At 28.0% G+C, this 12,232-nt stretch overlaps 1 protein-coding gene across 4 annotated transcripts in view; it reads left to right on the top strand.

Annotated features, from left to right (window-relative positions):
* The first annotated feature begins 2,443 nt into the window (after positions 1 to 2,443).
* Positions 2,444 to 12,232, top strand: part of LOC106692615 (sodium/potassium/calcium exchanger 3) — a 16,757-nt gene continuing 6,968 nt past the window's right edge. Inside the window, exons 1-6 of one of the 4 annotated variants that reach the window (XM_067053162.1) lie at positions 7,795 to 7,928; positions 8,258 to 8,330; positions 9,005 to 9,103; positions 10,294 to 10,488; positions 10,755 to 10,945; positions 11,462 to 11,609. In XM_067053162.1, coding sequence (XP_066909263.1) covers positions 9,013 to 9,103; positions 10,294 to 10,488; positions 10,755 to 10,945; positions 11,462 to 11,609 — 625 coding nt within the window. In that variant the 5' untranslated portion in view covers positions 7,795 to 7,928; positions 8,258 to 8,330; positions 9,005 to 9,012. Of the gene's footprint in view, positions 2,606 to 5,522; positions 5,785 to 7,794; positions 7,929 to 8,257; positions 8,331 to 9,004; positions 9,104 to 10,293; positions 10,489 to 10,754; positions 10,946 to 11,461; positions 11,610 to 12,232 lie in introns of those variants that run through there. The other 3 variants (XM_024360537.2, XM_014438668.3, XM_024360538.2) reach the window with 3 other exon arrangements.

Raw genomic sequence — 12,232 nt, forward strand, 5'->3', positions numbered from 1 at the left:
TACTTTAAAATGTGATTAAGATAAAAATAACTTCAAATTATGCTCAATTACTCATTTCCTAAAGATAACCCAGTCTAGGTTAACCTCACTACCGCAAGATATAGAGCATTCATATAAAATATTGAAAATCTGTATAAAAACAAAATGTCATCGAGATTTTATTTGTATAAAAAAAAAATTATTTATTTAACTTGTTGAAATAAACCTTATGTACCAAACGGGCCCTAGCTCAAGCCCCTCACGAGGCGTCTTTTCACCTGTTCAAGAAAAACTTGAAGGTGTTGCAGGTGTAGTATCTATTAGCTCCGCGCGTTTAATAGTGGTAACAAAGTTGACTATAGATATCTGCTAGCCTTCCATCACCGCAATAGGAATATAAATCAAAATCAAGTAATCAACTAATGATGGGTATAGAGGCCACTGGAAACTAACATTTAATTGTCGCCCAACGTCTGAAGATGAGGATCTGAAATGTCACAAGATAGGTAAAAAAATATTTTTTATTTGGGTCTGTATATTCTTGAAGTACTTTTTTGTTTTTTTAATTAATCATACAAATATCTCTATAAAACTTTAATAAAATACCAAAATTGCTGGTAGTTACTTGAGCTCCCTTCCACCAAAAGATTAATAAGGTAGATATTAATATTAAATAGAGTATACAATGGACAGTCTTTATGGTAGAATAGTTCCCAAGGAAGAAATGACAAAATAAAATGTCATACAATTAATAAAAATTGTACATATCATTTCAGCCTATCAGCACAGCTTCCCATATTTGGAGGAAAAGCTAAAAATTACATGAACAACAATTACAAATACATATATAATTTTTATTTTGAGTAGTACATTAACTCTTACTTTTTTCCATTTTTAAATTCCAACAAAAAATAAATAAATATCCATATTCTTGAATCATGAACAATTTCTCATCAAGCATAGGATAAAAAAAATTTGGAAGATGCAGAAGTATTCGATGGTTTAATTTCTTGTAAAAATGTTCGAAAATATGAATTCTCGCAGGGTTTTGTTGGTAATCTTCCATATAGGACTATCAGTATTATTATTTTATAGTTGATAGTGACTATCAGTATTTCAGTCCTTGAATTAAAGGAAAGACCTTCCAAAATGGATGACCATGGGATTAAAAAAATATTAAGAAATAAATTCTACGTTCAATTTTATACATCATATTTTCCTGCTGTCAATTACATTACTGTAGAATTAATAAATAACTATAATAATGTTATATATTTACCGAATATTACACTGTCTGTTAATTTTTTTAAGCAGACCAGTTGAAAACAATGTAATTATTCTATTTAATTTCATATATAGATATTATAATTGGGATTTTTAAACATTTGCAACTTAATTTTGAAAGAAAACTGTCTTCCTTTGATGTTAAAATAAAATAAATGTAATTAATTTGATATTTGAATATAAAATTAATCTTTGTAAAACATATAAATTGAGACTATTCTATTTGAGCTAATTTAATAATAATGTTAGCAATTTAAAAAATGTAAACATCATTACTTCCTCAAGGCTGAAATGCCTTTTCCTACCCAATGAATAGAGACTATAAACATATTTGTTAACATGTATACACATGTAACATGTATACATGTTTGTTAACATATATAACAATATATGTTAACAAACATGAATTGACAAATATTGAGGTATTGCAGCAGAAAGTACCGTCGCCATATCATGAGCTGAGGTGGACTAATGATAGCCTTGTAGATCTTAAGCTTGAGGCTTTAAGAGAGCTGCGGCCATGTTAGCCAGTGGTAAAGCCTATTGTTCTACTGCTGAGTCAGTTATATCTCTGTATGGTATTCAATCACTCCTTTCCTAGGGATTAAGTCTCAGGGCAATAAAAGGAACTTTTTAAAATTGCATGTATATATCTTTGTATTTTTTGCAATATTATTTACATAAAATGTTTAAAAAATGTATTATTGATAATACATTTCCAGCCAAAAGGTATTTATCTATATTTGGACCAATTACATTAAAGAATATATCCTACTCAAAAGATGACTCTGCTCATCATCTAAGTTGGAATTGTCAATTAGTTTTAATTTAATAAAGTGTTGAATTTAAATGATTGTAATGTATTAATAAAAGAATAGTTGTACCAGTCATCCGAGAAAACAGTTTACAATATTTCTTAAATTAAAAGTAATCTTAGGACTTTTAGTAATGTTATTACTTAAAAGTAATTTACTTGTTATTATTTTAATTATTATAATTTTAAAAAATATAATCAATGAAAAATTTGTTGGAAAAATACTGAAGAACAACATATATATGTTTACAACAGTAAATGAAAACAATAATTGTGAGTTCAGTAATAAACAATAACTGAGAGGAGGGCTTAAGAAGCTTTTAGAGATCTTTGTGTGCACTATGTTGCAGCTGTTTATTTAGAATCTTAATCAAAACTTTGTTTTGTTGTATTTTTAATTTTAATAGGATCAATTAAGATTAGACTAATTGGTCAGTAGCATTTGATAGGATGTTATGATACTATTATCAATAAAAGATGTGGTGTACTATGAACTCAGTACAAGCTTTTACTTCAACTGAAACACAAGTGAGTTTCTAGAGTTATTAAATATTAACTATTTCGATTATTTATAGTTCTACCCTCTGGGTGAGACAATTTTAATTGTAAAATATTTGCTTGCAATCCAATGATATTAGTTACTTAGAGGAGGTTTGTTTGTTTTGATACAGTCAGAGATTATTAATTATATATTTCCCCATTAACAGCAAAATAAAATTATATAAATTATAAAAACATACTACTGCACTTCATTTATCTCAATGATTCAGTATAAGTATAATTTAACGATAGTTTAAATTTATAGTATTATTTCTCTTGATATCTAGTAATTTATACTACATTTTTATTCAAAAAATTCAATACATATTCTAACCTCTTAATATTTTATAACTACTTACTTTGTCTAATTTAAATTATCTTTAAATCTTCTCTCTGATAAAATATTTTTTATGAGAAGTTGTGTTACTTGATTTAGAAGATTTCAGATAAAAGTATTTTAGAATGTTCATCATCTTCTTTTTAATTTTCACCAATTAATATTTATTCAAATATTAGATCTTTTCATGAAAATTGTCAAACTCATTATCTCTTTATAAAATAATTTAATTATCATTTTAATAGGTTTATTTATATAATATTGATTAAAATATTTGTAAGCCATTGAACTAGTAGTGAAAAATATTTCTGAAAGCTTGTATTCATCGTGTTTCATTGGTTTATGTGAGAATCCAATTAACTTAACAAGTTATGAGGATAATGTTATTTGTCAATAATGGGAATCATAAGGATATTATTTTCAATCAGTACAACCTAGTAAATAGAAACAAAAATATAATCCTAGTTATAATAATAATTTTGCAAATCAGCAAGTCACATTATCCTACAAATTACTTAATTTGTATCAGTTAATGCTCTAAAAAGGATTAAATTTGTTATTACCATGTAATGTTTTTTTTACAAAATCATATAAAAACAACCAAAAAATTTTGCTTTGTTGGAAATGCTATGTTAATGTTGATATACGTAGATTAAAGGTAGGTAGGATAAAATACAGCTATTGTGGCAATGAACCTAGAAATAAGCATATTTTAAACTATATTATATAATATTTAATTCATTTTTCAATACTTGTTAGGCAATATTATTTACACTATAATTACTACCTTATTTTTATGTTTAAGTTACAAAAATATATATTTTTTATTTAATACCCGGTCGGCTCACTGGACTTTACACGATCATTACGACAGTTTGATTTTTTTTTGTTTAACAATTGACTATGGGGGGAAGTGCAATCTTGTGAAAAAGACATCCTGAACTATTTAAATGCTACAAATATTGAACAATTATAAATAACAATAAATTATAAACAAATATATACATACATAAAAATAATAATCCTTAAGAAGGGGGAGAAAAAAAAAAAAAAATTAACAACAAACTCAAATGACATTTGTAGATTTTTATAAAATAAATAACTGACTTCTAATGAAAAAAATAATTAATCTATGTAAAATACAAAGAGAAAAAAATAAATAAAATAGTAATAATGATAATAATAGAAATAGATAAATATAGAATTTATAATAGAATGTTCTTCTACAACCTAGGCTTCAGTCTTTGGGATAAGGTTGGATTTCCCTAGTTGTAAGTTCCTTTAACTGTCAGTAACTGGGAGAGGAATTTTATGAACTGTTTTTTAATGAAGATATATTAATTCTATTGGTTTTTCCCAATGCAATTGAATATTTCTTACGAACCAAGGGGTATCCACTGTGATCTTTTGGACCTTATTTTGGAATGATTATAATTTTTGTCTTTTCATAAGTATGCAACCTTCAAAAAATTGTCGAATAATAAAAATGTTCAAAAAATAAATGAATAATGGTATTATCACTGAAATTTGTTATTTCAATGGTTCATGGACATGTGATTTAAAAAACTATACTTGTATGCTATAATTATGCAATCGGAAAACAATCATTTTATAAGTAATGGATGTTTAACTGTTATGATAATTTTAAATAGTGATTTTAGTGGGATGTCAATGGGCCAGTTTATGAAAATATAATGAAATAAACCATATGTTTTGTTTTTTATTATAAAAGCTAATGTTTTGGCCAAATTAAGAAGACCATCTTCAAGGCTAAATAAAGAAGCTAGAATAAGCTACTGTGTTCTAGGAATCAAGTGCCAACCTATAGGATTGATTGATTGGTTTGCCCTTTTAGTACAGTAACCTAATGTAAATGGTTCATGCTTAAAGATGACATGAATAGTTTAGACTCAGCCTAACTAGCCTGTTGTAATAAAATAGAATTTAAAATTTTAGTTTTGTTGATTTTAATCTGCCAATTCACTATAGAAGATTTTGTCTCATGAAAACTCACTTTTTAATAGTTCTCTTTCATTGCTATTCCTGGAGCTTCTTTTATCTTTCTTCCCAATCCTCCTTCAGTGTCTTGTGAGGTTCGCATTTCTGTTTGACTTTCATTATACACACTACTACCTTTCAATTAATGCAGCTCTTTAGCTGTGAGATTTTCTCTCACCATGTGGCTAACTGTGTAAGTCACTTTTTCTTTTTATTATAAATTTTATTTTTAACATGTTTGAGTTTCAAAGAAAAAAGCTGGCTTTACTAGGTAAAAGGCGGTACGAAGAAATTTAGTCATTTTTGGGTAATTGCACTAAACATATCAGCCCTCAACATACAATATTTACATGTCAAGCCCTGCATTCACATCCAGAGACTTTTTTTTTAGCTTTCTAATTGTTATTTTCAAATGAAAATTAGTTTTGTTGATTTTAATCTGCCAAATGATTAGATATTTTAATAAATAGTTTCATAAAATTAATATCTTTTTTTTTACTCAGAAGCAATATGTATATCATATTGTTAAATAATTACTAATATTATTTTATTTTGGTTCAATACAGAGTAAAAATAAATGAAATTAATATGTTAGAGAAAAACTCATGCATGACTAATGGTATTGAAACAAACTAATGCCAGGTTAACTACATAATTTCAGTGATTGTAAAAAGTGAAGGTAGTAGTACATACAAGTGCATAAGAAGGTACAAGTGCATAAGAAACTGGAAATTTGGAGATATGGAACTTTGGTTTTGTATCAATGATGTAACGAAAAACGTATATACTGATATTTATAAATCAGTGAAGATTAAGAGTGCACAAATAAATGGTAATCAAACATTGAGAATAGAAATAGACTTTTAAGTAGAATCAAAATTGAATTATCATTGTCAAAAGAAAATAGAAAATATTTCAATTCAAATGGCATAATGAAGAGGAAAGTTGAATTATTAAACATCTTTATAGATTAAAGACTTTATACATTTAATTTAATAAAATTAAAATATCCTAAATAATTGATTTTTTAATAATAATGAGATCAGATTATGGTAGATTTCTAAAACTACATGTATTGAGTTTTATGGTTGCTTAAATGTTTAATACAATTAGTATAAAAATTTAAAAAAATACAGTCAGACTTATTAATAATATATGAAGGAGTTTTTATAAACATGAACTTAATTTTTTAGGCTTTTTTGTAGATTGTCTTAAAATCTACCCATTTTTACCAATTGACATTGTCAGACGAATAAATGAGAAGTTATTGTGATTTGTTGTTGTTATGGTTCAATTGGATGTGATTACTATGTCAAGGCTATTTTTCATGATCTGTATATACAACAAATTTCCGATCACGTGGCAGATAAGTTTATTGGATTAGTGACAGATAATTTTAACTCAATGAAACTATGTTCATTGAGGAATCTAAATGTGTATAAAGGACACTAATGAATGATAATGAATAATAATTTTCTTAGATATAGTTGTAGATAACATTATAGAATGAAACAATTTCCGATACATAGACAACTTTATTAATGATAGACAAAATAAATTAGAATTGGAAACATTGATTGGTTTATATGTATTATATTACATAAATAAATATATATACCATGTAAAATATAAATTTTTAAACTTCCACTTTCACAATCCAATAAAAGGTCTAATGGGTTTAGTACTTGGTAAGCATGTACTGCTGCTTGATCATCAGTTATGCAATGAGGGGTGCAGTTAACCACTGATTAACCAATGAACTGGTAACCTAATGGTTATAGGGAACCCAAAATAATTTCTAGAGGAAGATTGCGTGCTAGGAAGGTCTCCTAACATAGGGTTGATCCACGGCAGATATACATGAACATAGGCTCTATCCACAGTTGGACTCAAACACGTGTTGTGAGTGTAATCCTTAAAAGCCCATTTTCACAGTGGCAATTACTAAGCCATTGCAGAAATTTTCACAGCCTCTAATATGAGATAAAATGTATGAAAAAATCATATTTGCTGTTATGGCAGTATTGTTAACCTGATAGTTAACACTACCTGCTACAACCCTCACATCTAATATCCCAACTACCACATGCAAATGACTTAGCAATGAACTGTTGTACCCTACTGACATTATCAGCTGTACATTTACTACTTTTTATAACATTCATTACATGGTTAGTAAAATTTGTATAATAGATTTATTTTTACTTCTTATTAATTTAGTTCAATTTTTTTTTCCATCCATCACTGTCAATGTATAACCAAGGATGCTGATGTATTGTCCCACTGTTCTGAACAACAAGAAACTGTAACAGTGGAAACAGATCTTTACCTTATGAGTTATCACATTCCCCAAAATCAGATATGTTGATGATTTTTATGAACATCGTTATTGGATATGAAAAATTTATTATAATTAAAACACAGTTATGTATTTAGAACAGAAATATTGATTTTTAAAAAATCATTCCAGAAGGGCTAAAATAAAATCAATAAATGATTAAGAAAGGTAAAATAAATCTAAGTACAGTGCAACCCCATTTAATTGATGATAAAAAGAAAACATAAAGTGGTGAGAAAACACTAAATTTATAAACAAAAAAAATAATAATAAAATAACTGAATTTGAGACTACTATTAAAAACTTGAAGAAAATTTGTAAAGTTAAATAAAATTATGCTTCTAAAGAATTTTTTTAAAAATTATTTTAAACTGTTCTAATAAATTTATCTATATCATATATTAATACAGACACCATCTACATATTAAGTTTTGAATTACATTTTAATTTTTACTTAATATGTGTGTTAAATTCTTATAAATTTTTTTCTTTTATACACTACAGATATACTGGACTTGTTTCGGCTCCAACTAGGTGGATAAGGGAGATTCTACTGTAGAATAAAATAAATTATTCCACTTATTCTCACAAAGGGAATATTATAAACTTTTGAAAATTTCACTTTCAAATTTATTGGTGTGAGTGGACTTCAGCATTATAAATTCATTAATGATATAAATCTTAAAAAATTAAGAAACAGTTTTTAATTAATATAAACTTTTAACAATACTTTTAAGATCAGTATTGTTAATTGTAGAACTAATCATTTTAAAAATGATCATTGAACATTACATTCAATTTTATATTATATAAAAGTGTTAAATAAAGTAAATACAAACAAAATGGTGAAGAAAATCTATTTTATTTCAAAATGTTCATCTATATTTTACTATCTTTTATTTTAAACAGTACTATTTGGCACCTAAATAAACATTATCTAGATACTTATCAATTCATATTTGTCCAGGGTTGTGATTAAAGTAGTGATCTCAATACAAACATTGGAAAATTTGGACACTGATACAAACAAAATGTTTTAGGTACCTTATAAAATTATTTATAACAAATTACTTATTATACGATAACTGAATTATTATAGATAGGTTTTACATTTTAAAAAATATTTCCTACGATTTATTTCTGTTAATCTTGCATATGAAAATAAGTTGATGCGTGTTAATGTTAATTAAATTTTTGTAATAAATAAAACAAAAAGTATTTCCCCCTTTTTTCTTAGTCCATTTTTGTAATTCAATTATTATTATCATTATTTCATAACTCTCTCAATATTCTTTATTTCTTTAACTTTTGATATAATTTAATGTTTTTGGCTATATTAAATTTAATACTGTATCTTAATTTGTGAGTTGCAAAAATGTATAAACACATTTTTTGTTTGTTTCTTTATTGGATTTAGCAACCTATGTATTTGCAATAAGTAAGAGAGGAAATAAATGAATAGACTTAATAATAGAAGTTTATTATTTTAATATGAAAGTTGTTGAATCTGAGAAAATTTAATTTATACATATTACAATCAAGCACTATATGTTAACATTGATCATGAATTTAAGTATAATTAAATACTTTTTGATAGCAAAATATTTAAAAAAAATTACAAAACCAAAGTTTGCTGGACTCTTGGTATATTATAATGCATTTAAAATATAAATTAGAATAATAATTATTAATATATACGTTGTTCACCTTCCAGATTTTGAAATGATATGGCAACGGCTATTTATTTATGGGACGGTAATGCCTTCAGTTCTACCTTTCATCAATGCTCAAAACACTTCTATAATAAAAGCAGGTATTACAAAATAAAACTTACTACCATATAGCCTTTTACCTCCTTCTGAAAATCAGTTTACTTACTAAAAAAAATTAAACCATGATTTTATGTCAAAAAAACTTTTACATTAGAATGGAGAATTACCATCATTTATTTTATTAAGGCTACTCAAATTTATATAGGTATTTTTTGTTTCTCTTAAACTAGTATGAGATTACATTTAGAAATACAAGTGTGGTCTGAAAAGTTTCCAACCTAACAAAAATACAAAACATTTTTCCTGAAATTTTTTCTCAACATAGTCCCCTTGTAACTCTACACACTTCTCCCAGCGATGCTCCCATCTCTGTAACCTGTCGAAACAGTACTCAGCATTTTTCTCTGCAAAATAATTGTTCATGAACATGATTGCCTCTTCATTTGACGAAAATCTCTGTCCTGCAATTTTTAGATGAGAGAACAAAAAGAAGTCGCTTGGGGCAGAACTGATGAGTAAGGTGGATGGTTAAGCAGTTCAAACCATAATTTGTGGATTTTCGCCATGGCAACTGCTGAGGTGTGAGACGATGTGTTCTCTTGGTGAAACAGGATTTTCTTTTTCTGCAAATGTGGCCATTTTACCGCAAGTTTTGCCTTCAGCTTGTCAATTAATGATGCCTAGTATGCTCCTGTAATGGTCTTTCCTTTTTGAAGATAGTCGATTAAAATAGCTCCATGACTATCCCAAAAACAGTCACCAACACTTTCCCAGCCAAAAAAACAGATTTTCATTTTTTTGAGTCGGTTCTCCCTTTGCAGATCACTGTTTGGATTGTACTTTTGTTTTGGGCGTATAATGGTGTATCCGAGTTTCATCTACAGTAACTAGTCAGCACCAAATTCTGATTTATTGTGCCAACAGAGCGTTGGAAATGTTTATTCGAACACATTTTTGGTGTTACCTCTATTCTTTACAGTTAGGTGCCTTCTCAGTACACAAAGGAGTTCATCATCAATTGCAATCCTTCTTCTTTCACTTCAAAACCTACACTTTTCTCTGGATTCATAACCAAACCAAATCTCTTAATTTAAAAAATATCTCAATCATTACTTTGTCTCCAGACTTATCTGTTACTAAGTAAAGTTGTCTGGTCATTCGTGAACACTGTGAGAAACATACATTCTTGATCACTATTGAGTCTTCGTCCAAATAATATTTTTATTTTTAGGAGAAAATAATTTATCATCTGAGAAAGAAGTGAACTGTACTGAACCATCCTTTCATGATTTCCCGAAAATTGAGTTTCCAGGTGGACCAGTAGTGTCTACACTAATTACGTTTGTCATAATTATTTATCTGTTTGCATTTCTTGCAAGGATATGTGACAGATATCTAGTCACAGCGATTAAAACTATTTGTTATAGTGAGTATAATTTTTTCCATTTTATGTTAAGATTAATTCTCATAAATTTTAATTTAAAAAATAATTAATGTCTTGGAATTTGATGACTATTGCAAAAAAAAAAAAAAAAAATACTCTTAGAATACTGATTACTTAAAATGACCTTTTTTTAAAGATTAAGTGCTTTCGATTCAAACCTGCAATTTGAAATGTAACTTCTAAATTTATAATCAGTTGATTCTTGGGCAAGGGCATATTATAAGATGATGTGCTAATTTATTGTTTAGAGATGCACCTCAGTTCTGATGTAGCAGGTGCTACATTGATGGCTGCAGCTTTGTCCTCACCAGATCTTTTTGTAAATTTGGTTGGAACATTCGTTACTGAAGGAGATATTGGGATTGGAACTGTTGTAGGCTGCGGAGTTTTTAATAGTTTAGCTTTGCCAGCTCTTTGTATTTTTCTTTCCCCTGCCAAGGTATGTAGTTTTTATACTTAAGAGCTTGATAAACTTTTAATGTGTTTTATTAATCAATTTTAGTATATATTGGTATTTAAGCTAAGATATTTAAAATTATTATGATTTTATATATAAGAAGATGGTCAGAGTTGCGGTCAAAAGAGAAACAAAATAGTTTACAACTATATATTTTCCGACGTTTCGCCCCACTTTGCAGGGCTTCATCAGGGCTGTTCAAAGGTAAAGATTGAACAGCTTGAACAGCTCCTGTCCAATCTTTACCTTTGAACAGCCCTGATGAAGCCCTGCAAAGTGGGGCGAAACGTCGGAAAATATATAGTTGTAAACTATTTTGTTTCTCTTTTGACCACAACCCTGACCATCTTCTTATATATCAATTTTTATGGCCAACTATATATACATATATTATGATTTTAATGTAAATGTTTAATTTAATTTTAATGAAAACTATTAAACTTTTTCTACTTCTAAATACCATATGCATAGTCTCGTTGAAGTTTTTTAAGTTTAAAGGTGATCAGATTGGACTTTTATCCTCTTACAAGGGACTGTTTCTTCTACTGCATAGCAATTGTGTTACTTCATTTTTCACTAAATGATGGTCGTATTGAATGGTACGAAGCACTTGTTCTCCTCTGTGTTTATGTTCTTTACCTCCTTGGTAAGTATTTTAAGTACAATTCATTTTGATTATAAATTCATATCATTTGTAATATAATTCTTTCAATTTTACATAATAATTAAATGTAATATTTATACCTTTCCATTAACATGCTCACTTTTCTCATTGAGTGGCATTCCCACAAAATGAAAAACTTGACCCCCAACAATGGTTAGGCAGTATGGGACTCCAATGGGCGTCCTGGGGAAAAAAAAAACATACTGATAGGCATAAAATGGGCCCACCGTTTCTTTCACTATCATCTCCAATCTAATGTTAGCCGAGCAAATCGGATGAGGGTCTCAGAGTATCTAGTTCAAAACTTTGTGAATTCCATTCCCATCTGGGCCTTTTAGCATTAATTTCACGGTGACTCAGAGAAAAGAATCTTGACACTCTTATTAGGGATTGTTACATAAAAAATCCAGTACCACTATCTCCTTCCTTACACCAAGAAAACACTTTAGAATAATGGAAGATTATTGATTGACCGTGTGTGAAGATGAAAGGAATATGGTCCGGGTGCGGTCAAGAAAAACTCAAATAGTAGAAATATACTAATTTAATGAGCCAACGTTTCGCCCCACGTTGCAGGGCTTCTTCAGGGCTATTTTGATGGCAGT

This window comes from Halyomorpha halys, unplaced genomic scaffold (assembly GCF_000696795.3).
Source record: "Halyomorpha halys isolate HHAL.00 unplaced genomic scaffold, Hhal_1.1 Scaffold64.1, whole genome shotgun sequence".
Lineage (NCBI taxonomy): Eukaryota > Metazoa > Arthropoda > Insecta > Hemiptera > Pentatomidae > Halyomorpha > Halyomorpha halys.